The sequence below is a fragment of the Dissoconium aciculare genome (genome assembly GCF_010015565.1).
Source record: "Dissoconium aciculare CBS 342.82 unplaced genomic scaffold K489scaffold_16, whole genome shotgun sequence".
NCBI lineage: Eukaryota > Fungi > Ascomycota > Dothideomycetes > Mycosphaerellales > Dissoconiaceae > Dissoconium > Dissoconium aciculare.
The window spans coordinates 70,888-96,513 of record NW_022984966.1 but is presented as its reverse complement, the minus strand read 5'-3'; the positions used below and the strand labels follow the sequence as shown (position 1 = coordinate 96,513).

The following is a 25,626-nucleotide window of genomic DNA, read 5'->3' as shown; positions in this document are numbered from 1 at the left end:
TTATTCCAGCCAGATCCAGATGTGACGATTGAAGAAGACGGGACTGCCTCACCTCAGCACCCAGCCCAACACGTCAGCAGCCATGGCCACCACCACGCCGGCGTAATTCCTCCCAGGCGCAGCAGGGAAACATCTGAAGTTCCCAACCGGCGTTCTCTTGGCAATCCATCTCATCTCATCTCATCTCATGGGCTTCCCAGCATGATTCCCCATCGTGCAGCATTAGCGGCGGCCTTCGCGCTGTCACAATCACATGATGTGATGTATCATCCATGCGCGCACATGGTCGACACATCCACATCTCTAGACTCTCCCTCGACGACCCTGTCCGAGGTCCAGTGGCTTGTTATGAATCAGTGTGTCCGCACGTGAATCAAATCTACTAGGGATATCTCTCAGGTATAGACAGAACATCTGAAGAGAGCGGTAGACAGATTGCACGGTCCGATATATCCCCTCCGCGTTGGAAAGGAAATATATGTGCCGAGTATACACCTCTGTCAGGCTTAAGAGACGGTCTACGCCATGCCATGCCACTGTCTCAGGGCACGCGCTCTCATCCACGTGGAAGCCTGCCTCCCATAGGATGATAAACATATGCGACTTTTTGCACTACCATTTCCACGATAGAAACATCTCTCTACGCCTACACGCACGAAGACTTCTCATCATCTACGGCTCGCCACACCGGGCAAATTATAAGACAGAAACGATCCCGCCCGTCGCGGAATTTTATTTTAGATCAATCGAGAGGCTCCGGCCCACGAGCGAGCGTTCCACATCGGGATCATCTCGGCGAGGGCTAGGTGGGGTCCTCCCGTCTGAGAGCAGGGCAGGGCAGGGAAGGGTGAGGGACATGGTCACGATTCATCGAAACAGAGCATTTAAAGCGGTCGGGAAGAGATCCCGTAAAGAACAACCTTTGATCCGCACTATAGAAAATCGTAGTTGTGAAGCAAGAAAAAAAAGCCAGAAAAAAAACCTCGATCCTGGGGACACTTTCCTCCAGGCGAAGAGCAGTAATAACAAGGACGACACACCTATCGTCCACGAAGAACGAACCTCCACATCTCTCAAACATAACGTCCCGGGCGGTTTCAACAAAACGGTGATGATAACAGACGAGGGGCCCAAATCTCAGGCGGCCCAAGACAACCAGAACCAACCCAAAACCGCGCCCATCGTTCCAGAGAGAGAGGGAGGGAGCCGAGAAAGGCAAGTGATCGCGTGACGGGGAGCGACCGCATCCACCACAACCCTGTGGTTCATCAATCCCGACATCTCTCCGGTCCATCAGACCCGCGAAGAAAGAAATAGAAAACCCCGGGTTACCACGATGTATGTTTGCGTTGTGCTTGACATGTGAAGGGAGAGATAGATGGATCGGCTGGAAAAAAAAGGGCAGAACCTAGTCGGGAGGGAGAAGCCAAAAAAAATCCCAATCCCAATCCCAATCCCATCGAGAACCGATACTAGACCTCAGGTAGGGACCGATCATCGACCCGTTTTTTTTCCATTTCCTGTTCGTCTTCCTCCGAAATTCGACAATGGGAGATCCCCAACGCCAGAAGCAGACCGCGGAAATCCCCATGTGAACTCAATTGAATCCAATCCAATCCAATCGGGCGGGAAAAATGCACCCGGCCGCCCGTCCGCCGAGATCATCCGCGACCCGGACCATGGTCCTGCCTGCCTGCCTGCCTGCCCGCCCGCCTGCCCGCCTGCCAGCGGACGAAGGCGTCGTTGCGGTTGCTTTTGTGATTGATGCTTCGGGTGGGATTTCGCGACTGGGCTTTGTTTGTTCTTCCTTCTTTTTCCGAGGTTCCGTGGAGGTTTGGGGGGATTTGGCTATTGTTGCCCTTGCGTGCGTGCGTGTGTGTGTGTGTGCTGGGAAGGAAGACAGATCTGGTCATGGAGCGTGAGCGGAGCGGAGAGAAGGTCTGCTTGGGACACTTTTGGTTTGAAGGTGCGAGGTGTCGATGGATGAATGATGCAGAGAGCAGAGGGCACACTGGTGAAGTGTCCTCCGTCCATGTATGGTCAGCTTGTGTATCTTTTCGTAGCTGTGAAGAGAGACGACGACGAGCGGGATGGGACTGGGCGATTTGCCGACGTGAGGACATCACCACAGGTATGCCTAGATACTCGACCAGCCTAGAATTCCAGATGCGGTAGTCACCCATTGTCTCGAATTTTGAAAAGAGTCTCCTACCTCCGACACCCATAATGTACATGCGAAATATACACATCCTCTCTCCTCCCTCCCGTCGAGCGTCTTTCTCAAGCCATCTTCGCCTCGTCCAAAGAGGGTACTCTACCGCCGCGTTGAAAAGGCCATCGAAAGTCCATCATGGACCTCTCCATCAGCAATCTCCTCCCTTCCCATCCTCCCTCCCCATCGCCAGGGCAAGATCATCATAATCACATCAGAAAACAAATCCGGACCATCTCGACGTCGTGCCGCTTTCAACCCATCATCGCCGCCTTCTCCTGCGCACCGCTCTGCATCTTCTCCGAGACCTTGACGTTGACCTCGAAGAATTTCGACACGCAGCGATCCAGGCAGACGGATTCGCCTTTGTTCAATTCGGCCTCGCGGTATTGCGGGGGAATGCACTTCTTGAAGCAGGTGTCGACGAGTCTATGGTGATAAGCTGTGGTTAGCACGTCGTCCTCTCGCCATCCATTGTGATCATGGACTATTCCACTGTAGATCTATCACGCCGTCCTTTCCTGATGTTTTTGCTTGTGACTGGTTGCTGCTGCTTCTCCCCGATCCAATCCGATCCTCTTCTTCCCTCCTTTCTCTTCGCTTTCTCTCCTTCTCTCTGCCTCTATCTCTCTCTCTCTCTCTCTCTCTTTCGCGAACAGGGATGATTACTCACTGGTTGAACATGTTCGAAACCATCTCAATCTCAGCTTCGGCAGCGGCGATCTTCTCGGCCGAAGAGGGCATGGGCCGCTGTTGGTTGAAGAACATGGACATCTTTGCGAAAGGGTAGTTTCTTTGACGTGCTTGTTGATGATTGCGCAGGAGTCGAGGTTCGGTATCGGGCTGTAGATTTCGCTGTTGAGATGACTGGGAATTACGGATATGTTATATCTCGGTCGTCGTGATGATGATGGCGATAGGGATGATCATCAAAGGCGCCTGTCCATAGAGTGATGGAATCTCCAAAGATTTGGGAGCTCGGACCAGGTTCGGCGCGGACTTCCGCGTGCGCGATGTGACGATCCATTTGATGGACATAAGGGTTACTGCTCCACCATTCATCATTCGGAGGTCTCTCCCTGACAAGACACAGAGCGTTGAACATGGACAATAATCTCGTCGTGATGGTGAGTGAATGACATCGTCGTGGAAGCTGTGGACAATACTCCTGTCACGGCTCGAATTGGCAAAATGTTGTGAGAGGATAGTTTGAGTCTAAGACTGAGCGCTCCATCCTGTCTCTGAACTGTCTGCCGCGGTGATATTTAACTGCCACATGACTATCGATAGAGTCTTCAAATCGAATCCCTGATCCTCAAGAAATCGTTCTTCAGAATGCTTTTGAGACATGCCAAGGATATCATTTCTAAACAAATAATCTCACTATTAAATATTTTCCGCCAATCTCGCTCATTCGTACTTTGTCGCAATCGGCAACCCAATGCCATTGAGGGAGAAGTCCGCGGGAGTGAGCACAGAATTCCTGCCTGAGGCACGTAGCAACAGCTCCTGACACGGGAATAATTTGGAGCCTCAAAAGTTCCAATCCCATTTTCAACCTCATCACACGACCACGCGCAGAAGGGAAAATAACATCCGCTTCCCATCGAATCATCACCAAAAACATGTCCGGCACATTTATCTCACCAAGGCTACGGCCATCACTCCTCTCAGCGGAACCCATCGACTACATCTGCAATGCCTGCTCCCGCCGCAGCGTAGCCACATACCGACGAACGCGCAAAGCGTTAAAAGTCGTCGGCGCCCAGAAAAGCGGCTCGACGACCGAACACGAAGACCACATCATCTTCAACCCGCCCTCGAGCGCACCCAACGTCTATCACACGCCCTACAAATTCCTCCCGTCAACAGACAAACGCAAAGCCCTGCTCGCCCGACACATGGCCACGACCAGCGGCCTCTCATCACCGCCCACCTCATCATCATTATCATCACCCCAATCCACCCTCGCCGCCATCGCCGCCGCCCGCCGACAACAATCCGCCGCCTCCCTCCCCCAACCTCTCAAGCCCGTCAAGGAGAAACGCTACCACCTCGGCCAAGCCGAAGTCGACGAAATGCGCCGGCTACGTGCCGAAAACACGCGTGCATGGCCCTTGCAGAAGTTGGCCGAGAAATTCGACTGCTCGGTGTACTTCGCGACGCTGTGCTGCTATGGCATCGGCGACAAGGACCTGTTCGCGGAGCGCGCGCACGAGATGGCGGCGGTGAAGAGTCGGTGGGGCCGGAAACGCACGGAGGCCAGGGAGGATCGCGCCGAGAGGAAAACTCTCTGGGGAGCGGCGTGAGCCGGGGGGAGAAAACCCCCTCTGCTTTTTCAAGTATGCGAATGGGCCTCCTTTCCCTTCCGAGATTTGTATTCTCTTTTTCTTTGGATTTTGACATGGGCGTGAGGCGGAATCATCAAGGAAGCATGGAATAGGCGGGACGAGCAGTGAAGTGAGGATTATGGGAGAGCTTTTCTCTCATCGCGTGGCCTGCCTCCAACGTCGAATAACGGCAGGTGGAGAAAAGTTGTGTTTGTATAACAAAAATTCCTTTCTCTTTCAGATCTTGTGTAACAAACAAACGATTCTCGAGCAAGAGCGGGAGGTTCAGGAGGGGAGAGGGGAGCAAGAGAAATAGGAAGAGGAGGAACCGAGGAGGACCATGAGGTCATCTCGGATATCCCCAATGCTGTCACATACTACTGCTACATTCAAACTGTACAACTTGTTCAAAAATACCAAAGCCAAAAACCAAAGAAATTGAATTCTCTGACAAAAACCCACAACTGTACTTTCTCCCGAAACGAATCCGACCACATCAAGAAAAGAGGAACGCACAAAACCACAGGAATGCCAGCTTTATCTTTTGATATGATAATAGTGAGATAAGCAAAAATCATCTCAGGACCAGGTTCAATACCGGATATCTTCCATGTCACTTCATGCCTAGTTTCCACACACATCTCCCGCTGTTCATCCCATGAGCAATTCTCAAATGCACCGCAATGAAATCTAGCTTCGCTTCCATGATTGTCTTTCCAAGATAAAAAAAAAATCGAGATGGGCGAGTCCACCATCGCCATGAACAGCAACAATCGCAATGACAACAACAATAAGTAGCAATAGCCAACAAGCAGGGACCGACAATCAGAGGGGAATATTTCCTGCGTGTCCGAAAAGAACAACAACAATCGATAAATGCCGAAAAGTTCCCTTCCTACCCAACAACAGCCTTCGTGCTCAACGCCTCCAGAAACCTCGCGAGATCCTCCTTGGCGACTTCGACGACGCTATGTTCGAAGGAATCCAGCCGGACCCTCGCGCCCGTCTGCTCGACCGTCTCCTGGAACGCGAGGCCGAAGCGATTGAGACCTCTCCTCTTCGCCCTCTTCGCATCACCCTCGTCGTCGCCATCCGAGTCGAGATCGGAATCCTCGTCTCCTTCCGAGGAAGATTCCGACTCGGACTCGGTCTCCAACTCCTCCTCGTCATCGGAGTCGACGAACAGATTGTTCGCGGCGTTGCGCTCCCGCCGGAGCCGTCGCTTCTCCTCGCGCCGGCGGGTTTTCTCCGCCGCTTTCGCCGCCTGGGCGATCGTCCTCGCCTGTTTCCGCTCCGCGCGGGCTTTGATCTCCGCCTTCGAGCGGAAGGTCTTGGTGCCGGCGGCGCCGACGCTCCCGCCGCCGAGGCCGATGACGACGAAGACGTCGCGCTCCTCGTCGAGCGTGGCGAGGACCCAGGCGTTGGCGCCGGGAGCGTTCGAGCGTCGGCCCTTTTCGCTCTCGATGACGGTCATGGCGTCGCTGATCCAGGCGGCGAGGCGGGCGAGGGCGCCGGGGTGGGTGAAGAGCGGGACGTCGGGGCCTTCTTTGATGACGGCCATGCGGAAGGAGCGCAGGTGCCGGATCTGTTGCTTGCTGATGATGGCGGAACCGACTCGGAGGATGGCCTTGTAGAGGTTCTGTGCGACTTCGAGGTTTTGGAGGAGCGTGTTCAGCCCGGAGCCGGGGGCGAGGGCGTCGTAGGCTTTGAAGAAACGTTGGGTGATGAAGTCGGAGGTGGTGTCGGGCTTCTCGCGCTCGTGGCCGTCGTCGGAGGAGTGAGGGGGTGTTGGAGGGTTGCGCATGCGGTTGTTGTAGCTGGTGGAGACGTGCACGCGGTTGTCCTTGTGGAAATCGGTCATGCCTCGAATCTCCGTTCCCACCTCGAGGATAGCGCCGACTACGACGGCGACATCTTCGGCGCTCAACGTCCCCCGCCAACCCCACGATCGAACAAATCCCCAATCGTCCATTCCTGAGCGTGCATCACCGACAGGGACCAGACCATGGAGGTTGTACTGCTCGACGAACTTCAGAATCCTGCTGCGCAATGTTCTCTTGATCTCGCTGTCCATGTGTAAGAATCCTTTGCCGGCCTCCTGCAGACTGATGCCCATCTTGGCGAGTAGCTTGTGAAGTCGTTTCCGTCCAGAATCTGACCAGACGTGTAGTCGAGTTGCCAGATAAGGCGAGTGTAGCATTGCATCGTACAAACTCCAATGTCGGATGAGTAGAAACCTCGGCTCGGGAGACAGTCGAATGCTTGTGTCGGTGGTACTTCTTGCGGTGGTAGGTATTATCGCCTCGCTGCTTTGTGATCTTTGGAGCTCAGCGAGCGGGACGGGATTCAATCGACGAACTTCATCTCGAAGAACTTCTCGGACCTGGTTCGCCTTCTTTCCGATGCCTGACGGAGATGATACTAATGAGCTGATGCCCACGATTGCCAGCCAGAGAAATTCGTTGTCTTCTCGACCGAGTTCCGATGCCAGCGAGTATAGAATACTACTGACAGGCTCTGCCATCTGACTGCCCCGGCCGTAGTACTGAAGTAACGTATTCTCGTGCTTCTTCCGTAACGCCAGAAGCTGCCTTCGCAATTGCTTCTCTGAGGGTGCTCGAACTTTGGGAGGTGAGGATGGCATTGTCGGCGGCGTCGATGTACCGTGGTACTGCGCCGAGAGAGGATTACCGCCTGGAGATGAAGGTATCGGAATGGACCCGCTAGAATTGCTCCGTCTTCGTCGTCTCTCTGGCTCATCTTCGTCATCCGAATCCAAGTCCGCGTCGGATGTGTCACCGGCTTCTTGGCGCTTGCGTTTCTGGCCTACGCTGCTGGGTGAACTAGGGTCACTGGCCTCGAAGCTGTTCATCTGTTGCTCATCCTCGTCTTCGTCGTTTCCGACATCGGCCTCCGTGATATCCGGCATGCCTTGCAGTGCAAGAAACGCTTCTCGTTCGACTTGGAGGTCCAGCTCTATGTTGTCGTCATCCCATATGATGACGCCGCCTTGACCTGGTCTGTAGTTGGGTGCAATTTTGCCATCGCTCACGCCAGGACGTCGCACAACTCCAGCTTCATCTCGCTTCATAGCTGCAGAATTTCCAAACAGGTTTTCGAGATTCCACGGCCGTCGGGCATCGATAATCCAGACCTCGACGCCGTGATTTTCCATGCTTACGCCCGAGGCCTCGCCGTCTGCACCCACCCCATCTAGTCCTAATACTTCTTCCATGGCCGCTGATCCACCCAAGCCCAAGCACACCACCGTGCCGCCATCTCCACCTCTTTGTCGTGTTAATGGCAGGACCGAGTCTGCTCCGACACGTAATAGATCAGCATAGCCGGCTATAGGTTTGATGGTGTGAGGGATGTAGTCGCGCTTGAGAAGGCTCGTTAATATCCGAGTAGCACATATGCTGTCTACTGTGAGTGCGGTCAGGATCAGAACCGGTGCCGAGGAAGAGTGCGTGGTCTTGAGGAGGGAATTGTATAGCTGCGCGATCTGCTGCCGAGGGAGATGCATTGTGATTGAGGCGAAGCGTCTAGAATATATGTCGTCCGACAGACAACGCGCGATTCAATTGGCTCTCAGCCAGAATGCGATCTGCACTCGATCGTTGTTCGGGATGGTGATTTCGGATCGTGTAGTCGTTTAAAAATGGTGCGTTGAATTACATGAATAACAGCAGATGTTTATGAGAGCCACGTCGAGGTCGGCAAGGGTCGTCAAAAGTATGATGTAGGTAAAGCGTAAGTGCAGCAGTGTAGTGATCATCGAGCAATGTCCAACCATTTCAGAATCGCGTGTCGACGTCGTTTATTAGCAGCAGCCACCACTGAACACAATTCGACGCGAGGAGACGCGTTCCTCGCTGCAGTAGGCTCGGCTGACTTTCCGCGTTTCGTTGCCCGATCGCGACCGCTGGACATAACAATTCTCCACAACAACCCCAATGCCGTCATAAATTAGTACTGGATGTTATATACTTACCTACCTAGGAAGTAGGTCCACAGTAGAATTACGATGCAAGGTCATATTTACAACCGTTTCTGGCTCGTGCAAATTCGGTCAAGAACCCATGATACAGCTATCAGATATCTCTAATTTGCCAGTATGGGAGATCGCCGGACCAGTCTGAAGTGTGAAGAGTGTAGTGGCTTCGATTGCTATGTGCGATAGTCGATACAGTGGACCAAGAGTTCGTCTTCGAATTGAGTTCCTGAATCGTGGGCTATTTGACCTGTGAAACTTGGCAGCTCGTAGGAAATCGGAGAATATATATGGCGAGTAGTGACCAGACACATTTGGTCGACATAGTTCATGTAAGCACAGTCCTTGACACGCACGGCACAAGTGAACACACCAACAAGCAGTATATCGCGGCTATCTCAAAAGTGAAGCGCATTTGTTCGAAACCGACTGTGTTGACGTCAGGATTGCCCGAAGGCGTCAGACGAGATGATGCACTGCATTTCGTGCGTCCGACGGACCTACGACGAGATCAATCAGGACAGTGTCGTCGACGAGGAAGTATAAGAGTACATCGTGGTCTGAAATCACTGAAGGGCTTGGCTCTCATGTATCAGCCATGCAATATCAGACTCGAAAGATGAGGCGGCCAAAGTGCTTCGCCCACATGGCGGGATACATGACGCCTAAAATGAAAAGTTTGCCCAGGAAGTCCAATCCACGGAATGTAAGAGCTGCGAGGATAGTAGAATTGGTCTCAAGGTCAAAACCGGGAACTAATAAACGAGTGACTGTGAAGGACTCAGGGCCCACCGCTCTTGAAGCTCCTTATCAACGTATGGCAGCCGCTCCGAGGCACCGCATATGGCTGAGGCGCGTCTCCCACACGGCCACTGTCGCATTCTCGTGTGCTTCTCAAACTCAAAATTGGCGCATTGAACGAAGTCATTCAATACCGGATCATTTCTGAATGAGCCTGGGCAAGAATTCAGAGCGCTTGGCATTGTTCGTCACGGACCATAAGCATTATATGGCAATCCTTCCATCGCAAATTGGACCAAGAATGGGATTCTGTCTCCAGCCAGTAGTGGGGCGGCCAGTCCTGTGTTGAGAGCTCATGTTCCGAAGATGCATATGATCGATGGAATCTATATCTACCCTGTTGTGACTCAGTCATCGGCGATTACTAACTCTGGTACCACTGCGATGTCAAATATCGGCCAAGCAAGCGCTAGCCGAGTGAGATTCTTCGAGTTGAAGCTGCTGCTGGCTAATGGATTGGCGGCTGGTAGGCATGGGCCGTGTGAGTCAATAAATCCCTGTATTACGAGCTCTATGAAGAATCTTTCAATTTGCACTTTATCTCGATGTACTTTCCTCGAGATGAGAAGTCGTGCAAGAGAGATAGGACTTGAAGGTCTGGTGATCAAACTTCATGTCAACTGGTGGAGAATGGTACAAACCCACCGTTGTTGACAGACATAGCAATACTGACGTTTGCTGCCCTGGATTACCTCAGTTGCTCATATGAACATGCTATCTTTCGTCGTGATGTCCTCTTGGATGTCGTGATCAATCGTCAACGCTTGCTGACTCTCTCAAACTGGATGGGAAGGGAGCTGCCCATGACACGCTGTGCCGACCCCTGAAAACAAAAGTTACATGACATGCAAAAGTGATATGGCATGAAGTGACTCAGCCTTGAAAACAGAAGCTACACACATGGCACGAGGCGAATGGCTCGGTTAACGTTGTCCTTTGAGACATTGGCCACTGACTAGGTCGCGACAGCAAGATCAGCAGAGCACAGCCGAAGTACTGAGACCGCTGGGACTATCATTTAGGCTGCGCATGATGCGTCGTCAGGAGCAGAATCTAGAGCTGGAACTTGCTAAGTCACTAGAGTAGAAGCCTCAAACTTGGTTGACATCTCGTAAAATGACAGGCAACAGGTCAAGAAGGCAATCCCTCGTCTAGATCGAACTTCCTCGTGCTTCAAACCTGTTTCCAACCTGCCAAGGATGATTATACGATCACTTGATCTTGGCGTGATGTGAGAAGGATGAATAGGCTAAGATGTTTCCAGCTTCTTGTCCTGGCCCTAGCGAAGAATGATGCAGAGCCTCAGACTCGAGGTCGAAGCATTGCAGTCGTCGATCGAAAGATCGATTGACAATGATTCTTTGCGACATCTTCAACCAGCGTTTGGGGCGTGCTGCTTGCCTCATCACGGCTGTTGCTTCATGACGCCGCACTTTCGGGACAAGCGAAACCCCGACGGAAGTCATTGAAATATCCAATTGTCAGCACGATTACCAAATCTGAGCGGTGAATTTTTCGGGCATGGCTGCATCAAAAAGCTAACTTCAAGGCGGCATGATGATGCGTAATCCAAGATGAGGATGTTGTCTATCATGGAGGCGCAAGCCTTGGCGTGGACAACCAGCATGCAGGCTATGCAATCTTGGCAGGAGCATATTACTAGACAATCCCATCTGGGAATGGCACATATTTAGGTACGACGTGTAGAGTTCTGTTAGATCGACTTGTCTCCGGGGAGCACTCATGTCCCTAGATAGCTACCTAGGTAAGCGGACACGGCTTCCGGGGTAATTGGATGTCCGTCAGCTAAACTCAAATCTTGCCTTTTATTAGTATCTTTTCATTCTAGACCAGATCGCCGTGCTCTTGTGACGTCCCGAATTTTGTCCTCGCAGCTGCTAATGAATGGACTTGTGCAGGTATTCTTTATGCATCGTGAATCAGTTGTGCATGCGGGTACGCCCACATGGAGATGTGCCAAAATGGAGCGGGGAGGGCACCATGTCTATAAGTCTTGACGCTGGATGAATGCGGGACCGTCCCACTGTGCCGCCGTGGGACATATCGAACCTTGCGAGGGTTTCAATATTCTTCGAGCTCGCCTGCTACAGTACACGAGATAGCCGGCATGTCTGAGGTCACATTTTCCTTGCCTCTCAGCAAAACACGCGCTAACACAAGTTCCAAGGTTGAAGTAAAAATCCATCTATCCTAGGGTTTCGATTGTATCCCGGCAAATCTGGTTCCCGGAGCCCGGCGCCGGGGCGGGGAAGGAAGAGGGCTCGCCGACGGCATCTTCAGGGCTATTCTTCATCCATCGGCCGCGCAAGTTTCAACAACGCGATTGGAGCGTGCGCGCAACGCCTCCATGCGACCATCAAACCTTGGACCGACCTGACGTACGATCGTCACTACGCGAAGGAGCGCGATTGATCGTCGTCTGATGTCTTAAATGAATAACATCATGGTGATCCACACTAGATGGTCGGGATAGGTACACTAGGAAGGTGACAACAACACGGATCCTCGAACACATTCTTGCTACCACAAATGCCAAGACAAGACCGATCGCCCACCAAAGTCCTAACGGGCAACGGCCATGATGGGATGCATGACAAAGACGGTTGAATCCGACATGTCGATGGAAGTAGTGTGCGAAAGCGATGGCGTCAGCCGGCACCAAGTTGGAGTGCGTCCCACAGTGCCGCCCACTACACGTGTCAAGGACCTTAATCGCAACGGAGATCTTCATCGGAAACGATGGGCTCTACTTAGAGCTGACTACAGAGTGGCTATGCACATCTCACACGCACTCGTTTACGTCTCGATAGCTTCAAACGGTGACAAGCTACTTTCTAAGCCAACAGGCGGTATGGAACATTATACTACCAGTGTCGATCTCGCAGGCTCGACGGACCACGCGGCTACCCATAGAGTGTCGGAGATGAATCAGTAACTCCTTGCGATCGTCACCGATCCGATGTAAGTCATGGCAGTCAGTCGGCGTCGCCGACGAGTGTCTATCCGCTCCCGGATATCAAATACAACATAGCTCTCCAGGTAGGATGATGCACCGAGGGACGTATAAACAAGCTGCCGTCTGAGATATATTCCCACCTGCTTTTCCTCTAAACGAGTTCTCGGGATTTCGGCACCCACCACAACTCAACTACGCTGGTTGTACGAGGGTAGCTTTCTGGAACGCATCCTACGTTCCACCAATCCAATATGTCCCAAGGCATAAGCAAGGCCGCTTCCAAACCTCGGATCCGAACCTTTCACAACAAGTCCCGTGATGGCTGCAGACCATGCAAGTACGTATGATCGCCATAGGAGCCTCCTCCGACTCTAGACGCGCACAGTGGGGACATACTTTGACTGCATTGGGAAATAGTTGCGTCGGGCTGAGTCATCGCGCTCTCGTTGTCGTTGTTCTCCGGTCGTTGAAATGGTAACCCGTGCTGACAGCTCTCTCATCAGAGATCGCAGAGTGAAGTGCGACGAAGGCCATCCAATATGTCTGCGATGCCGCCGCAATGATCGCGAGTGTGTGCGCGACACAGACAGCTTGCTCGCTCTTCACCGTCCTCGTAACCGGAAATCGGAAGATCCATCGGGCTCTCAAGGTGCTTTCACCACAGATGATGGGACTTCCGCTGCCGAATTGGAATACTTCATCAGGAACACATTGCCATACATGCGCCAAAGCAGATCTTCACCAGTATGGGACCACATGATCCGGCTGCTACGCCAAAACAACCCTGTCATTGGGAAGGTTGCTGCTGCCATCAGCCATCAGCAACGTGCTCTAGAAGATGAACCACCAGACGACGCCAGTTATGCCTCAGCTGCGGCTTATAGTGCAGCGATCCGGGCACAGTCCCAGTCTCTTTCCGAATTTGAAGGGAACGATCATGCCGTGCATGCAATATCATGTTTACTGCTGATAGTTCTCGAATCCTTACGAGGCTCATGCGCCAATCTCGAACTCCATCTCAAACCATGTGTATACATTCTACAGGACCAGCGTTCCCAAGGGCAAGAAACAGCCGAGATCTTGGATCAGGTTGCGTTGCTCATAGAGTCATATATTCTGTCAAGTGTGGGCTTTAGCCCAATTGCTATGCATGCCAGCCGAGCTCGTCAGCTGTTACAGACCATCTGGGCGTGTCGTCCGCACGCTGATGAGGTAGTGCGGATAGAACGAAGTTTGGTTGAGGAAATGGTCACTACACTAGACGCGTGGACTACAGCGGCACAATCTGGACATGCTCTCCCGGTCTGTGACCCAGATGTGGCAGCCGTGAAATTGCGCGCCACTGAGGTCCAGGAGATGGCGTTGAACGAGGCGGCTGAAAACTATATCGAAGCAGCACAAGGAGACGCAAGATCCAAGGCATATTGCGGCTTCGCTGTAGCGCGAAGCTTGCTTGCTATCAGCCTGATTCGTACATTGACCGGTGTACCTATTCCGCAAGCGGCGACCCTCGCAACCTATCAGCGCATGGTAGATGTTTGTGAGGATTCACTCGCCCAGCTCCGAATACATGAGTCTGGCTGCGCTGCCGATGCTCCCAACGCTTTCTCTATTGGTCTAGGAGCTATCGCGGTTCTCTACAGTGTCGGCACGCGATGCAAAGACTTCTGTGTCCGCCGACGGGCTCTACTCGTACTCGAGACATGCCCACGCCGAGAAGGTATCTGGACGGTAGAGATGGCCCGCTTCCGTGTCGTGGCTGTCATTAAGGCCGAGGAGGAGCGGGCATCGCAGCGGTATCCAGAGGGTCTGCCAAACAATTATCTCCCCGAGGACTGTCAGGTCAGACACGATGAAATCCTCGAAATTGACGGCAAACCCGTACTGCGGCTTTTCTGGCGCGATAGGAATTCCCGCTCCTTTACTATTGAGGATATTCCCGTCGTACCATGTCAGAGCATTTGCCCGTTTGAGCTCTCTTCGTCATCAATAGATGCATTCCCAGATCCAGCGGCACCAGTTTTATGAAGCGGTGAGGCGTCCAGAGAAAAACCCGCGCATTCAAAACCACTGATGCATCATCCACTCAAGAGAAAAGTTCTTCTATTCGGGGACATAATGAAGGGTCATCGGCCGGTTGAATTCAAGCAACCGCTTCAAGCTTCGGCTTCCTTCGCCTGCGTCACCGTCTCGGCTTTCTTCGCATTTACGTTATCCCATCGCGTGAACAAGGCAAAAATGACACTCAGGCCACATGCCGCAATAGTGATTGCAAAAGCGACTTGGATAGCCCACGCATACGCCTGCAAGATACCATCCAGCTCAGCTCCCGCAAACTCCTCGCGTAATTTCGTGGCACCGGTGGCCGTGACTGCGGCAGGATCAACGCTTGGTGCTGTGATGGCCAGCCTCGCCACAAGCTGGTTGGCGAATCCTGCTTCTGCGGCTGCGAGCAAGAATGTGGCGCCCATGGACCGGAAGACTATGGAAGAAGGTGACCGTTAGCTTGATGTCAGAAGGAGAAAACATGAGCAGAACTCGCAGAGCACAGGGGTTCACTCACATATGACAATCGCTGTCACAGGCGCGAGGTCGCTCGGTGCAGAAAAGGTCTGCGCAATCACGACTGGAATTTGAAAGCCCAGGCCGTATCCGAAGCCGGTCAAGATTTGATAACCGACCCACTGTCCTGTCGGTGTTCCAACGTCCAGGGTGAATAGCAAGCCGGATCCAATGGTCGTGATCACCGAACTCGCCAGCAGATATGGAGCTGCAATGCCGGTCTTCGTCGTAAGCAAGCCTGAACCAACAGTGGCAATACTCAGTAACGCGATGAGAGGTATGTTCCGTACACCGGAGCTGATCGGGCTTGCATTGTCAATGGACTGGAAGTAGATGGGTAGATAATAAAGTGTTACGAAATACCCGCCTGTGAAGAAGAATCCCCATGCACAGTTGACCCAAACGGAACGTTGAAGTAAAAGGCGCGGTGTCAGCATGGCCCGCTCACCCTGCCATATTTCCAAGACTGTGAGCGCAAGCACGATGACTACGAACCCCACCAGGAGCCCGATCACGATGCTGGAATTCCATGGATGCGTCACGCCACCATACTGCAGAGCCAAGATCAAGGCTGTGGATGCACCCATGATCAACACCGTTGCTGGGAAGTCCATGTTCAAGAACTTCTCCTTGAGGGTGGCCTGGACGAGCTTTGCGGCGGACGGAGTTTTGAATGTGATGAAGATGACTAGCGCTGCCAGCCCTCCGACTGGAAGATTGATCCAGAAGCACCTGTGAGGATGGGATCAGCTTTTATTCGCTCAGAAAATACAAACCGCGGACGAAGAGACTTGATCGCTTTCCTGCGTCAAATAATAGTAGATTGTATCTGACTCACCATCTCCATGTCGTCGAACCAGCGATTGCTCCACCAATGAGCGGTCCAATGACTGCAGCAAAGCCATATGAAACACCAATAACGCCCATATAGGTCGCCCTCTTCGTAGGCTCAGCGGACAATGCAGCAATAGTGTACACGCCGGGCACGATCCCCGAACCTCCCACCCCAGAGATCGCTCTCCCGACAATCAGCGTTGTCGAGTTTGGGGCGACAGCGCAAATCAAACTTCCAAGCTCGAAAATGAAAATCGCGACCAAGAAGCTGGTCTTGAGAGGAAAATATTTGTAAATCTTTCCCCATTGAGATTGAAACGCTCCGAGGGTCAGGAAGTATGCCGAGCCGTACCAGGAGATGTCATTTAATTGTCGGAATTGGTCGGTGATTTTGGGGATTGCTGTTGCCACGATGGTCTTTGGAACGAGGACGTCAGCTGGGCTCATGCAGTGTTAGGTGCACTCATGGATGTCCCAGAACTTACCTGATCTAAAGAGCACAGGGTGATGCTGAGCAATAGTGCAAGCATTACGAATACTGCTTCGGCACCTTTCGCGTAGGTGACAGTCTCCTCGGGTTTCTCTGCTGGCTTGTCCTCGGCGACGGGCTCGTTGTGTTCCGAGTATTCGAGTTTCTCCTTGTTGTCGACTATCGAAGACGCTGCGTAAGAAGGCTGGCTGGCCTGCCTCTCGCTTTCGGACTTGCGCCCTTGAGTACGCTCTTCCATTGCGCCGTAGTTGCCGTCCCTCGATAAGACAGCTGGGACATTTGACCGAGACATTTCTTGAACCATTTCTCCAACATCTGAGGTTGAGCAATACGTCTCGAAAGGATTTGGGGGTATCGCTGATTATTCGTTGTAGACGATTTGCACTTAGCGTCCACTGTCGTTAAATAGTGCTGAACGACATGCAGTACGGAGATAAAGCACGGAGGTAACGCTCCGACGAAAGTGCTGTTTGGAGCTGCGCGTGGGCATGCTACTCAGTTTTCTAGAACCTCAATACAGTATAGTAAAGTACGTGCGATCGCAACGCACGAGTTTTGTCGCATCAACTTTTTTGCTGAGTAGGCCGACTTCGGGGGCCCTGTGTTGCAGAGACATGGGCTATTAAGTCCGCGGATTCGTAAAAGCCGATCACACGATTGCTGATCACTTCCGAAAGGAACACTTTGCTTACTATATGAAATCCACCTTATCCGTGTCACAATTAAATTGAATGCTCGTCTTTCCAAGACTTACTGGGTCTCGATATCATGATTGGAGGCAAAATTCATTGTTTGAATTTATAAAAGGACTCCAAATGCTGCCCGGCATCCAGAAAGCTTGTTGGTGAGGAGTCGATTGAACAGCACGACCGATGATGTAAACCTGGGCGATAGATAAATTGTGCATTACAAAGGTAATCGATTGTTGCCAGCCCACTCAAATAGTAAGCGGTCCATGGAACCTCCTTGGATCTTCAGAGCATGGTCGAGGACAACTTGATCATGAATGGCACCCCTGGCTATGTGGAATTGCCGTGCCTTATCTTTTGTATCTGAAGTTCCAAGTAGATTTGCGAAAGTCTTTATATCGTCAATGTAGCATTCGAACTCTCCAGCTAGCACCAAAATTTTGTCGACCTCGACATCGCTCCAGAAGCTTGCATCTCCATTGTTCGATGCAGCCCAAACATGATCGAGCACAGGTTGCCAAGTTTCAACAAAGAATTGGCACGTTCTTTTGCTCAACACATCTCTAGTACCATTCTCCTGGAAACTTGGAGCGACGATTGCATTGGAACAACGTGGACTGATGCAGACCACAGCAGCCAAGTTACTGTCGAGCTCTATATCCGACCGTACGTCCGGATGCGGTGTTCGCAAATGAGCCAGCAGGCCCAACATGAGATTAGCGCCAGCTGAATCTCCAGCGATCACGACGGATGCTGCACCAAATTCCTCAAGTAAACACTTGAGGCCTTCTACGCCTTGGGCTAGCTGACTAGGATATCTTGCCGCCGGTGCGAGACTGTACTCCAGAAAGCTTAGCTGACGGCAGCCAAGCGATTTTGCGAGAGCCAATGCAACATTAAGCGAACCAGACGAGGTCGGGCTGATGTAGCCTCCACCATGTGCGTAGAACAGAACGCCACCTGCAGATTCCGTGTCTGCCTCGATATGAAACAGCCGAGCCGGTGGGAAGGTGCCACCTGGTGGATGCAATGTGGTAGATTTATAAGCAATGCCATGCTTACGGCAAAAGCCAACTACTGACTCTCCGGTGGTCCCTTGAAGGCATTGCGCAATTTGAACAGGGATCCTTGGTACGAGGATACTAACCCTGCGAACTATGCTCATAAGCAAGGCTTTGGAGCCCACAGTTTTGCCGCGCAGAATATCGAGAACGATATTGCTGAAGATAGAAGGTATATTTACTAGAACAATCAGCAGCAGAAGAAGCACTTCCCTGGCTTGCAGATGCCTCCTCGTATGACTGGCACCTAGTGAGTTTCCGAATGTGTTTGACATCGTCTTTTAAGAGTATATGGTTGAAGCGGTGTACCACGTTGCGATTTTGGGCGGAAATGTCGCTCCTGGGAAACAATTTGATATCTTGATCGATTGGAGTCAAGCCCCGGGCGACTTCTAGAGCATTGTTCCAGCTGACACTGAAGGGGCTTGACTGACGTGCACGGTGATCGTGAGCAGGGATGCAGTCGTCCACTAGCGGCCGTTGAGATATGACCAATCGGAGTCAAGTATCATTCCCGTCACGCATCCTCGAATCTCTAATTCACAATGCAACTTTCATGTGCTTCCATGTCGCGCTTCAAGCGCAACACATCGTGTGTGCACCGCAGCAATGGCGAGCAGTATCGTGCGCTCGACTGCGAAGCGAGCCGTGCATCTAAAGATCACACCTCGACCAGCCGACCTTGAACAATCACGGGAAATCCTCAAACTCATCTCACGCTTCGGCGAAGTTGAATATTATCGGAATCTCAGATACGACGCCCTCACTCATCCCCATGTCGCATTAGTGATCTTCAAAAGAGACCAAGACGCTTACGATTTTCAAAAAAAGGCACCGATTCGATTTCGGATGGGACGAGCAGGGCCCCGGGAGGAACCAAGAGATGGAAACCAGACGGCGTCCGACGACGCAGACGCCAGCGACCCGAGTGTGCCCATCAGACGCATTCCCACACTTGCCGACGCATCATTCGAAGTGAATCAGAAACGCTCTATGTCCACGGCCGCGAACGCTATTCCACAGCCGCCGCCCCGACCACCCGTGATTCCGCTCCAGGATGAACACGCTGAATCACAGCCTCTTCTTGACTCGCGAATGTTTCAAATCATCACAAGTCCAGCTCGATCGAGGTTTCGGGATCGCATCGACGCCGCAGCTTTCCACGGAGGATTCTCTTCTGCCCCAAGGGCTATCGCGCAGAGGGCTCTTGCAGCTGTGGTTCCCATACCTGGTCTCTGTCGAATTGACTGGAATGAGGAGGAACGGGCATGGCGAAATCTGTTGGCGGACAAAGAAAAGGAGCATAGCGGACCGCTGGCACGCAAAAGCCTCACGGAAATTTATGATGAGCGATTGAAGGCGCCGAAGCCACCTTGAGAGCGCAAAAGGCTGGAGAATCAGATATGATACAAATGGTCCATCAGGTCGCTTCGCGCCCTATAAGTGTTGTAATCAATGATACAGCAAATCAACCATTCATCGGGTACGCAGGCTTGACCAACCATGTGCCTTTGACCAATCACGATCGCCAGGATGTGATGGTGGCACGCTCGCCTCAAGTTAACGGCATCATTCACTGGCTGCTATTGCGCAGGATAGCTCTTATAGCTTCGCAGTCCATGGTGAACCCTCGCAGAGCAGTGCCGGGCGGCCTATTGGCATCGCTGGACTCCAAATGTACAATGTGCAGGAAGAAATGCTGGCCAGATTGGACACGATGGAGATATTTGCTCGACAGTGCGATTATCAAATCCACCTTCACATTGACGAATATTCTTTTCAAAGGATTCTCTTGACATGTATATTACTTGTTGCTATATGAGATTACTCATGCGTTCATATTTTATATAAATCCCAAATCATCATCTTGCCAAAAGTTCATCATAATTTATGTCTTGCTGGTTAAGTCCGACGTTTATATCCGCGCAGCCATGACGCTGCGCACTAGCGAGGGTGTCAAAGACGAAAAGTTGCGATGCTTCATTTCCGTGTGAGTAAATGAAGGTCATAAACTTCACATATTAAAGACAAACCAATCATTGCCCCTCGAAATCATGCCCCTCGACAGCTCTACGTACGCTTTGGCGAATTTACGCGTCGATGGTCGAAGATGGAATGAATTGCGCCGGATTCACGGACAAATGTCAACTCAAGCTGCTGCCGACGGAAGCAGTTATTTTGAAATGGGCAATACCAAGATTATTTGCACAGTCAACGGACCAAAGCAGCAGACGCGATCCGGCGGTGCACGAGACTCAAGTAAGGAAGCCACCATCGAGGTTGAACTCAGCGTCGCGGGTTTCAGCGGCATGGATCGTAGGAAAAGATCGCGGATGGACAAGTGAGCATGGATTTCAGACACGTAATTTCACCAGTGAGATTGAATACTGATTGCAGTCCAGACGGACGCAAGAGATGCAGTACACAATCTCTGAAGCATTCTCAAGCACGCTTTTCACAAATCTTTACCCGCACTCCAGCATTGTGATCAACCTACACGTTCTATCTCAAGACGGCAGCCTCCTCGCGGCCTGCATTAACGCAGCAACTCTGGCTCTCGTCGATGCCGGTATTCCAATGAGCGACTACGTTGCAGCTTGTACAACAGGCTCTGCGGCATTCCATGCGGGTGGGGAAGAAGATGCCGATCCACTTCTCGACCTAAACGGTGCCGAAGAACAAGAACTACCTTTCTTGACTGTCGCAAATAGCGGCGGCGAGGGCAAAGTCACCTCGCTCATCATGGAGACTCGCGTGCAGATGGGCAGACTCGAGGCTATGATCGCTGTGAGCTTGGATGGCTGCAAACAGATCCGCAGGTTCATCGATGATATCGTCCGAGCGCATGGCAAGGCTTTGCTGCAGGCACGATTGGCTGTTGACAGATGAGCACAACTTGGTGATATCATCTCCTTCACTGGATACGAAAGAGGCCAAGCTCGAAAATCTGTGCATTTCACACTGTGCAAGACTGCGGCCTTTGCGCTCCACCAATCTCCAACCGCAAATCTGGAAATGAGTATAAATCTGGATGCTCTTAGACTACCCAACAGCATTTCCCGCATCTCATCCAAAGGATGCGAGCCAGCAGAAAATGGACTTGTTCGTAGGGCTATGTTCGCCTTACACAGGGCGACCTTATCGTTCTAGGTCGTAGCACGCGCCCTCGCATAGCAGAGCTTCTCGAATGAGGCTGTCACGGCCCTTAGACTCTGTCACGAAGAGCAAAACATGTACAATCAAGACACGTCAAGACGTCGGTGCACGAGGTCGTTTTATTAACCGCTCAAGGACAGATGTCTCGCAAATCCCGTTATTGGGGGCAATGCCGATTTCGCAGGCAAGGCGGATGACATGCGACGCATTGGCGCGCGTACGCTGCGCGACACAGAGGCATGGGATATGGATATTCTGAATGTATCGTTTCGACCCGACAAACATGACTATTTTTTGTGGCCAGACATGTATGTCCACTCCAGTCCTGAGCGAGTGACCACCAACTTGTGGATCGCGTTAGGGTTCGTAACGACATGTGAAAGCTCTCGATGTCGTCAACTTTATTAGCCTTCAAATCAAATTCATGGGATACGTGTCGCACTTAATGTCTCTGCATGTCCTTCACCATGTCAGTATAATCTTGCCCCAACGATCCGGCTTTTGACAGTTCAATCTAGATCTAAGAAGTGATATTGCCGAGCTCATCAAGGACAACTCCATCACCACGATTCCGACTGTAAGACGCAATTCCGCCCGCAGTCTAAGACATCCCATAGCCTCGTCTCTGTAATATAAATCGCAAATCAGCCTACGTCCACCGACTTCGACGTTCTCCCAATCAGAAATGGTGCTCTCATCAACAACCTCTCTCAAAATCGCGAGCGATCCAGCTAGAACTTGCATGCTCCAGCTAATGCCAGCGCGCAGCGTCATCCTCAATGGCTGAGACGACAACCGCACCAGGTCAGGCTGGACATAGCCCGCCGTACGGCCTCACGCCCTCAAATGCACCTTCTGCCTTCTCAGCACCCTCCGATTTTCTCCCAGGTCTACCGCCATCCACGACGCGCCCATGGCAAGATGCCTCACCTGTTTCGGATGAAGTGCAAACGTCACCACAGCCCAGAGTGTCGAGTGGGTTGCCTGACAGGTCTCTCACTCACAGGTCTTGCGTGACCTGCCGCAAGCGCAAAGTCAAATGCGACAAGCTACATCCTTGTACGAACTGCAAACGGGCCCACATTGAGTGTATTTTCCCAGCTCCTGGACGAGCGCCCCGGAAGGTCAACAAGAAAGTTGTCGAGAGTCGTGATAAGGAATTGCTGGAAAGATTGAGGCGCCTGGAAGGTGTGGTTAAAGGACTGGGTGTGACCGATCTCGAGGTGTTGGCACTGCAGAGCGGGGAGGATGGGGGTAAAGAGCAGGGCCAGCAGCTGCTGGAAGCTGAGCAGGCAGGAGCTGCGCGTGGGCAAGTCACAGGAGAAACAACGGATGCCGATACGTCATTCAATGGCAACGAAAAGTCTACTCAGAGCAGGACGAAACACATTGACGAGAACCCGGCAGCCGGGATTGAGAACCGTTTCGGTCGGCTTGTGATGAATGAAGGAAAATCGAGATACGTCAGCAGTTCGTTCTGGGCGAATCTCAGCAACGAAGTAGAAGATCTAAAGGGATTATTGAATCAATCAAGCGATGAAGAGGACGACGATCTGGAGTCTACCTCGGCCCTGTCGCAGCAACATGAACCCAGCAACCATCACGGCTTCATCTTCGGGGCTAGTTCGCACAATGTCGATCTCCTGAGCTTGCATCCGCAGCCTGGACAAATCAAGCTTTACTGGGAAATCTTCAAGGATCGTGTAGATCCTCTCGTCAAGGTATTGCATATACCAACAACCGAATCTACAATTATTGCCGCTTCTTCTTCCCTGACGACTCTACCCCGAGGATTCGAATGCTTGCTTTTTGCCATCTACTATTGTGCTACCACAAGCCTTTCGGGTCGAGATTGCCTAAACCAGCTTGGCGAAGACAGAACAATACTGCTGACCCGTTATCGCTTCGGTATCGAACAAGCACTTGCCCGAGCAAACTTTCTCACCACTGAAGAAGTCGCGGTGCTGCAAGCATTTGTGCTATTTTTGATTTGCTTGCGACGCAACAACGACGCACGTGTGATTTGGACATTGACGGGTCTTGTGGTGAGGATTGCACAGACTATTGGTATTCACCGAGACGGTTCCCATTTTGGCCTGACGCCCTTCGAAATCGAGATGCGACGCCGACTTTGGTGGCAGGTTTGTGTCCTTGATGTCCGAGCGAGCGAAGATCATGGCTGCGATCCTACAATCCTGGAACAATCATACGACACCAAGATGCCGCTGAATATCAATGACGAGGATATGTCGCCGGAGATGCAGGAGCACCCTCCTGATAAATTGGGTTGTACAGATATGTCCTTCTGTCTTTTGCGTTTTGAGATTGGCAATTACTTCAGGAGGATCAACTACGTTCCTCCCGGACCGGCCAAACCTGGCGGTGACTCTTGTGCGTCGATGACCCTAGCAGAGAAGGAGAAATGGATCGCAGAATGCCACAAGAAGATCGAAGAGAAATATCTGACTCACTGCGACATGAGCAAGCCTCTCAATTGGGTCGTGGCTACCGTTGCAAGGCTCATGATGAGCAAAATGTGGTTGATGGTGTATCATCCCTTTCAAAGACAAAACAGAGGCACGACTTTGTCCAAGGAGACCCGAGAAAAACTCTTCATCACGAGCATTGAGAATATGGAATACAGCCTTATGTTGGAGACCGAAGCAAGAACCATGAAGTGGAATTGGCTCTTTCGAACATACGTACAGTGGCATGCCTTGGCTTTTACACTTTCTGAGCTGTGCCATCGGACAACTGGTGAAATGGTCGAGCGAGCTTGGACGGCTGTAGAGAAGACTCGTGATGCGCGTTGGGGCTCGGAGGTCCCCGAGGACACCAATTCAAGTCAGCTCTGGCGACCACTCAAACGGATCTATCGAAAAGCGAGGGAGGTCCATCAGCGTGGTCAGCAGGATACAATGCCGAAACAAGTGCGAGCAGCCGCCCAGCCCATGCGGACCTATAGTCCGAATCCAAATCCAATGTTCGGCCCTGCCAGTAGGCCACGTATCACTCGTGCGCCTCTCAGTCAAGCACAATTGCAACGATTCAGTGACGGCCCACCATCGACTCCACGAGACCCCACGATAAATACCGAGCTTCCACTCACGTCCCAATTCGATCCGATGACAACGCAATATACCTCATCAGCATATTTACCCGCTCAATCCACTCCATCCACACTGCAGCAAAATCCCTTGACGCAGACCTACTTGACCTCCAACCCCCAGGTCGGAGCCACCAATCTCCAACAACCCAATAATTTCTTCTCCCAAACATCCCCTCCCACCGCAGCAGCACCATCGACCTTCTACCCCGGCTTCCCGTCAAATCCCGCCCCGTCACTCGTCATGCCGAACCAAATACCATCTTTCCTCCAACCTCAACTCAGACAGATGCCGGGAAGCTACAATACCAATGCGGGGTCTGCCGCCGCTGTCCCTGAGCCCGGCACCCCGGAATTCGACTTTATGGACACCTCGGGAGACGTGGACTGGGCGAACTGGGAACAGCTCGTCCGACAGTATGGTATGGATATCGGTGCCGGGAATGCGGATGTGGCAGGCGGTGCTGGTGGTGGTGGCGGCAGCGGTGCGATCGGTGGTGCCGGCGGTGGTGGGCCGGAAATCGCGGGGAGTTGGAATGGGAGACTTGGGTCATGGTGATAGAAATGAATAACGAAGAAAGGGAATATGAACATGATGAGCAAAACAAAGAAATTGGAGAAAAACGTTTCATATGACATATGGAATGTCAATTCATGTCATGTAGTATTCCTCCTCACCTCGGCCGAATTTGGAAGTCGTCATCAAATGCATACAGAATACTTCTCATTCGTCAGAGGAGGACAAGGATCCGTGAGGCATTGGTCAGGGTGATAGCTTAGTGCCTGGTTCTGTTATATCCCTGCCGGCTCCTTAAGCGGCAGTAAGGACTTGATTTAATACTACCTAGGTAACTATATAAGAACCTCTACTACTATATTATCTAGTTACTAAGGCCTATTGGACCTGGGCAAGGACATCACACTACCACCAACGCAGCGATGTACACATCGCGTGCTCCTCCCAAGCCGCAGATGGTTGAGCATCCACTGGAAAACCGCGCGCCTCAAGCTTTGACACGAGAGGAGATCATGAGCGTCTTGCCGCCCCTCCCACCCTACAGATCAGCAAAGGTGGTGCGCGTATCGACCGATCTCGCTGTGAAATATGGCACCGGAGTTCAAATGGGAGAAGCAGAGAACATGAGGCTCGCTGCAGGTGTCCCGTCGCTACTCGTACCATGTACACGATGCGTGGCCAGTCGAGCAAGACGTCGAATACATTCCGACTCACGACATGACGAAATGTACATACATATTGATGGACTGGATTCACGGCGATTGTCTCGCCCACATCTGGCCATCCCTGGACCAGACTGGGCGCGGGGTCATGGTGAGGTGTATTTACGACATGATCACAGCGCTGCACAACACGATTCTCGACAAGCCTGGCCCCGTTGGTGGCGGCAGGTCGGGG

General features: G+C 52.0%; 13 protein-coding genes across 13 annotated transcripts in view; 7 read left to right on the top strand and 6 right to left on the bottom strand.

Annotated features, from left to right (window-relative positions):
- The first annotated feature begins 141 nt into the window (after window positions 1-141).
- On the top strand, window positions 142-1,497 carry K489DRAFT_87924 (uncharacterized protein). The gene has a single exon (XM_033608999.1). It carries the CDS (start codon window positions 479-481, stop codon window positions 1,229-1,231), a length of 753 nt encoding a protein of 250 aa, XP_033455697.1. The 5' UTR covers window positions 142-478; the 3' UTR covers window positions 1,232-1,497.
- K489DRAFT_87934 (uncharacterized protein) lies at window positions 1,447-2,547 on the bottom strand. Its single transcript, XM_033609000.1, has one exon. The coding sequence runs from the start codon at window positions 2,247-2,249 to the stop codon at window positions 1,662-1,664; it is 588 nt and encodes a 195-aa protein (XP_033455696.1). The 5' UTR covers window positions 2,250-2,547; the 3' UTR covers window positions 1,447-1,661.
- K489DRAFT_327090 (uncharacterized protein) lies at window positions 2,467-2,980 on the bottom strand (the record flags this gene model as incomplete). Its single annotated transcript, XM_033601958.1, has 2 exons — window positions 2,467-2,641; window positions 2,886-2,980. The coding sequence occupies 2 exons, from the start codon at window positions 2,978-2,980 to the stop codon at window positions 2,467-2,469; spliced, it is 270 nt and encodes an 89-aa protein (XP_033455695.1).
- An 857-nt stretch (window positions 2,981-3,837) lies between these two features.
- On the top strand, window positions 3,838-4,521 carry K489DRAFT_327236 (uncharacterized protein; the record flags this gene model as incomplete). Its single annotated transcript, XM_033601970.1, has 1 exon — window positions 3,838-4,521. The coding sequence occupies one exon, from the start codon at window positions 3,838-3,840 to the stop codon at window positions 4,519-4,521; it is 684 nt and encodes a 227-aa protein (XP_033455694.1).
- An 803-nt stretch (window positions 4,522-5,324) lies between these two features.
- On the bottom strand, window positions 5,325-8,314 carry K489DRAFT_384572 (CDC45-like protein). The gene has a single exon (XM_033605890.1). It carries the CDS (start codon window positions 8,066-8,068, stop codon window positions 5,438-5,440), a length of 2,631 nt encoding a protein of 876 aa, XP_033455693.1. The 5' UTR covers window positions 8,069-8,314; the 3' UTR covers window positions 5,325-5,437.
- Window positions 8,315-11,628: 3,314 nt separating this feature from the next.
- K489DRAFT_87807 (uncharacterized protein) lies at window positions 11,629-12,437 on the bottom strand. Its single transcript, XM_033608997.1, has one exon. It carries the CDS (start codon window positions 12,087-12,089, stop codon window positions 11,715-11,717), a length of 375 nt encoding a protein of 124 aa, XP_033455692.1. The 5' UTR covers window positions 12,090-12,437; the 3' UTR covers window positions 11,629-11,714.
- K489DRAFT_87820 (uncharacterized protein) lies at window positions 12,438-14,605 on the top strand. Its single transcript, XM_033608998.1, has one exon. The coding sequence runs from the start codon at window positions 12,786-12,788 to the stop codon at window positions 14,340-14,342; it is 1,557 nt and encodes a 518-aa protein (XP_033455691.1). The 5' UTR covers window positions 12,438-12,785; the 3' UTR covers window positions 14,343-14,605.
- On the bottom strand, window positions 14,471-16,438 carry K489DRAFT_391071 (MFS general substrate transporter; the record flags this gene model as incomplete). The annotated part of the gene is made up of 4 exons (XM_033606656.1): window positions 14,471-14,796; window positions 14,878-15,608; window positions 15,715-16,127; window positions 16,196-16,438. The coding sequence occupies 4 exons, from the start codon at window positions 16,436-16,438 to the stop codon at window positions 14,471-14,473; spliced, it is 1,713 nt and encodes a 570-aa protein (XP_033455690.1).
- Window positions 16,439-17,106: 668 nt separating this feature from the next.
- K489DRAFT_327243 (alpha/beta-hydrolase) lies at window positions 17,107-18,054 on the bottom strand (the record flags this gene model as incomplete). The annotated part of the gene is made up of 1 exon (XM_033601971.1): window positions 17,107-18,054. One exon carries the CDS (start codon window positions 18,052-18,054, stop codon window positions 17,107-17,109), a length of 948 nt encoding a protein of 315 aa, XP_033455689.1.
- Window positions 18,055-18,520: 466 nt separating this feature from the next.
- K489DRAFT_384569 (uncharacterized protein) lies at window positions 18,521-19,824 on the top strand. Its single transcript, XM_033605889.1, has one exon. It carries the CDS (start codon window positions 18,560-18,562, stop codon window positions 19,325-19,327), a length of 768 nt encoding a protein of 255 aa, XP_033455688.1. The 5' UTR covers window positions 18,521-18,559; the 3' UTR covers window positions 19,328-19,824.
- Window positions 19,825-20,004: 180 nt separating this feature from the next.
- K489DRAFT_327064 (exoribonuclease) lies at window positions 20,005-20,839 on the top strand (the record flags this gene model as incomplete). Its single annotated transcript, XM_033601956.1, has 2 exons — window positions 20,005-20,291; window positions 20,353-20,839. 2 exons carry the CDS (start codon window positions 20,005-20,007, stop codon window positions 20,837-20,839), a joined length of 774 nt encoding a protein of 257 aa, XP_033455687.1.
- Window positions 20,840-21,532: 693 nt separating this feature from the next.
- On the top strand, window positions 21,533-25,076 carry K489DRAFT_384567 (uncharacterized protein). The gene has a single exon (XM_033605888.1). It carries the CDS (start codon window positions 21,886-21,888, stop codon window positions 24,769-24,771), a length of 2,886 nt encoding a protein of 961 aa, XP_033455686.1. The 5' UTR covers window positions 21,533-21,885; the 3' UTR covers window positions 24,772-25,076.
- Window positions 25,077-25,241: 165 nt separating this feature from the next.
- The window catches only part of K489DRAFT_391068 (kinase-like protein), a gene marked incomplete at both ends in the record, with an annotated part of 926 nt that continues 541 nt past the window's right edge, over window positions 25,242-25,626 (top strand). Inside the window, 2 exon segments of the mRNA XM_033606655.1 lie at window positions 25,242-25,392; window positions 25,412-25,609. Coding sequence (XP_033455685.1) covers window positions 25,242-25,392; window positions 25,412-25,609 — 349 coding nt within the window.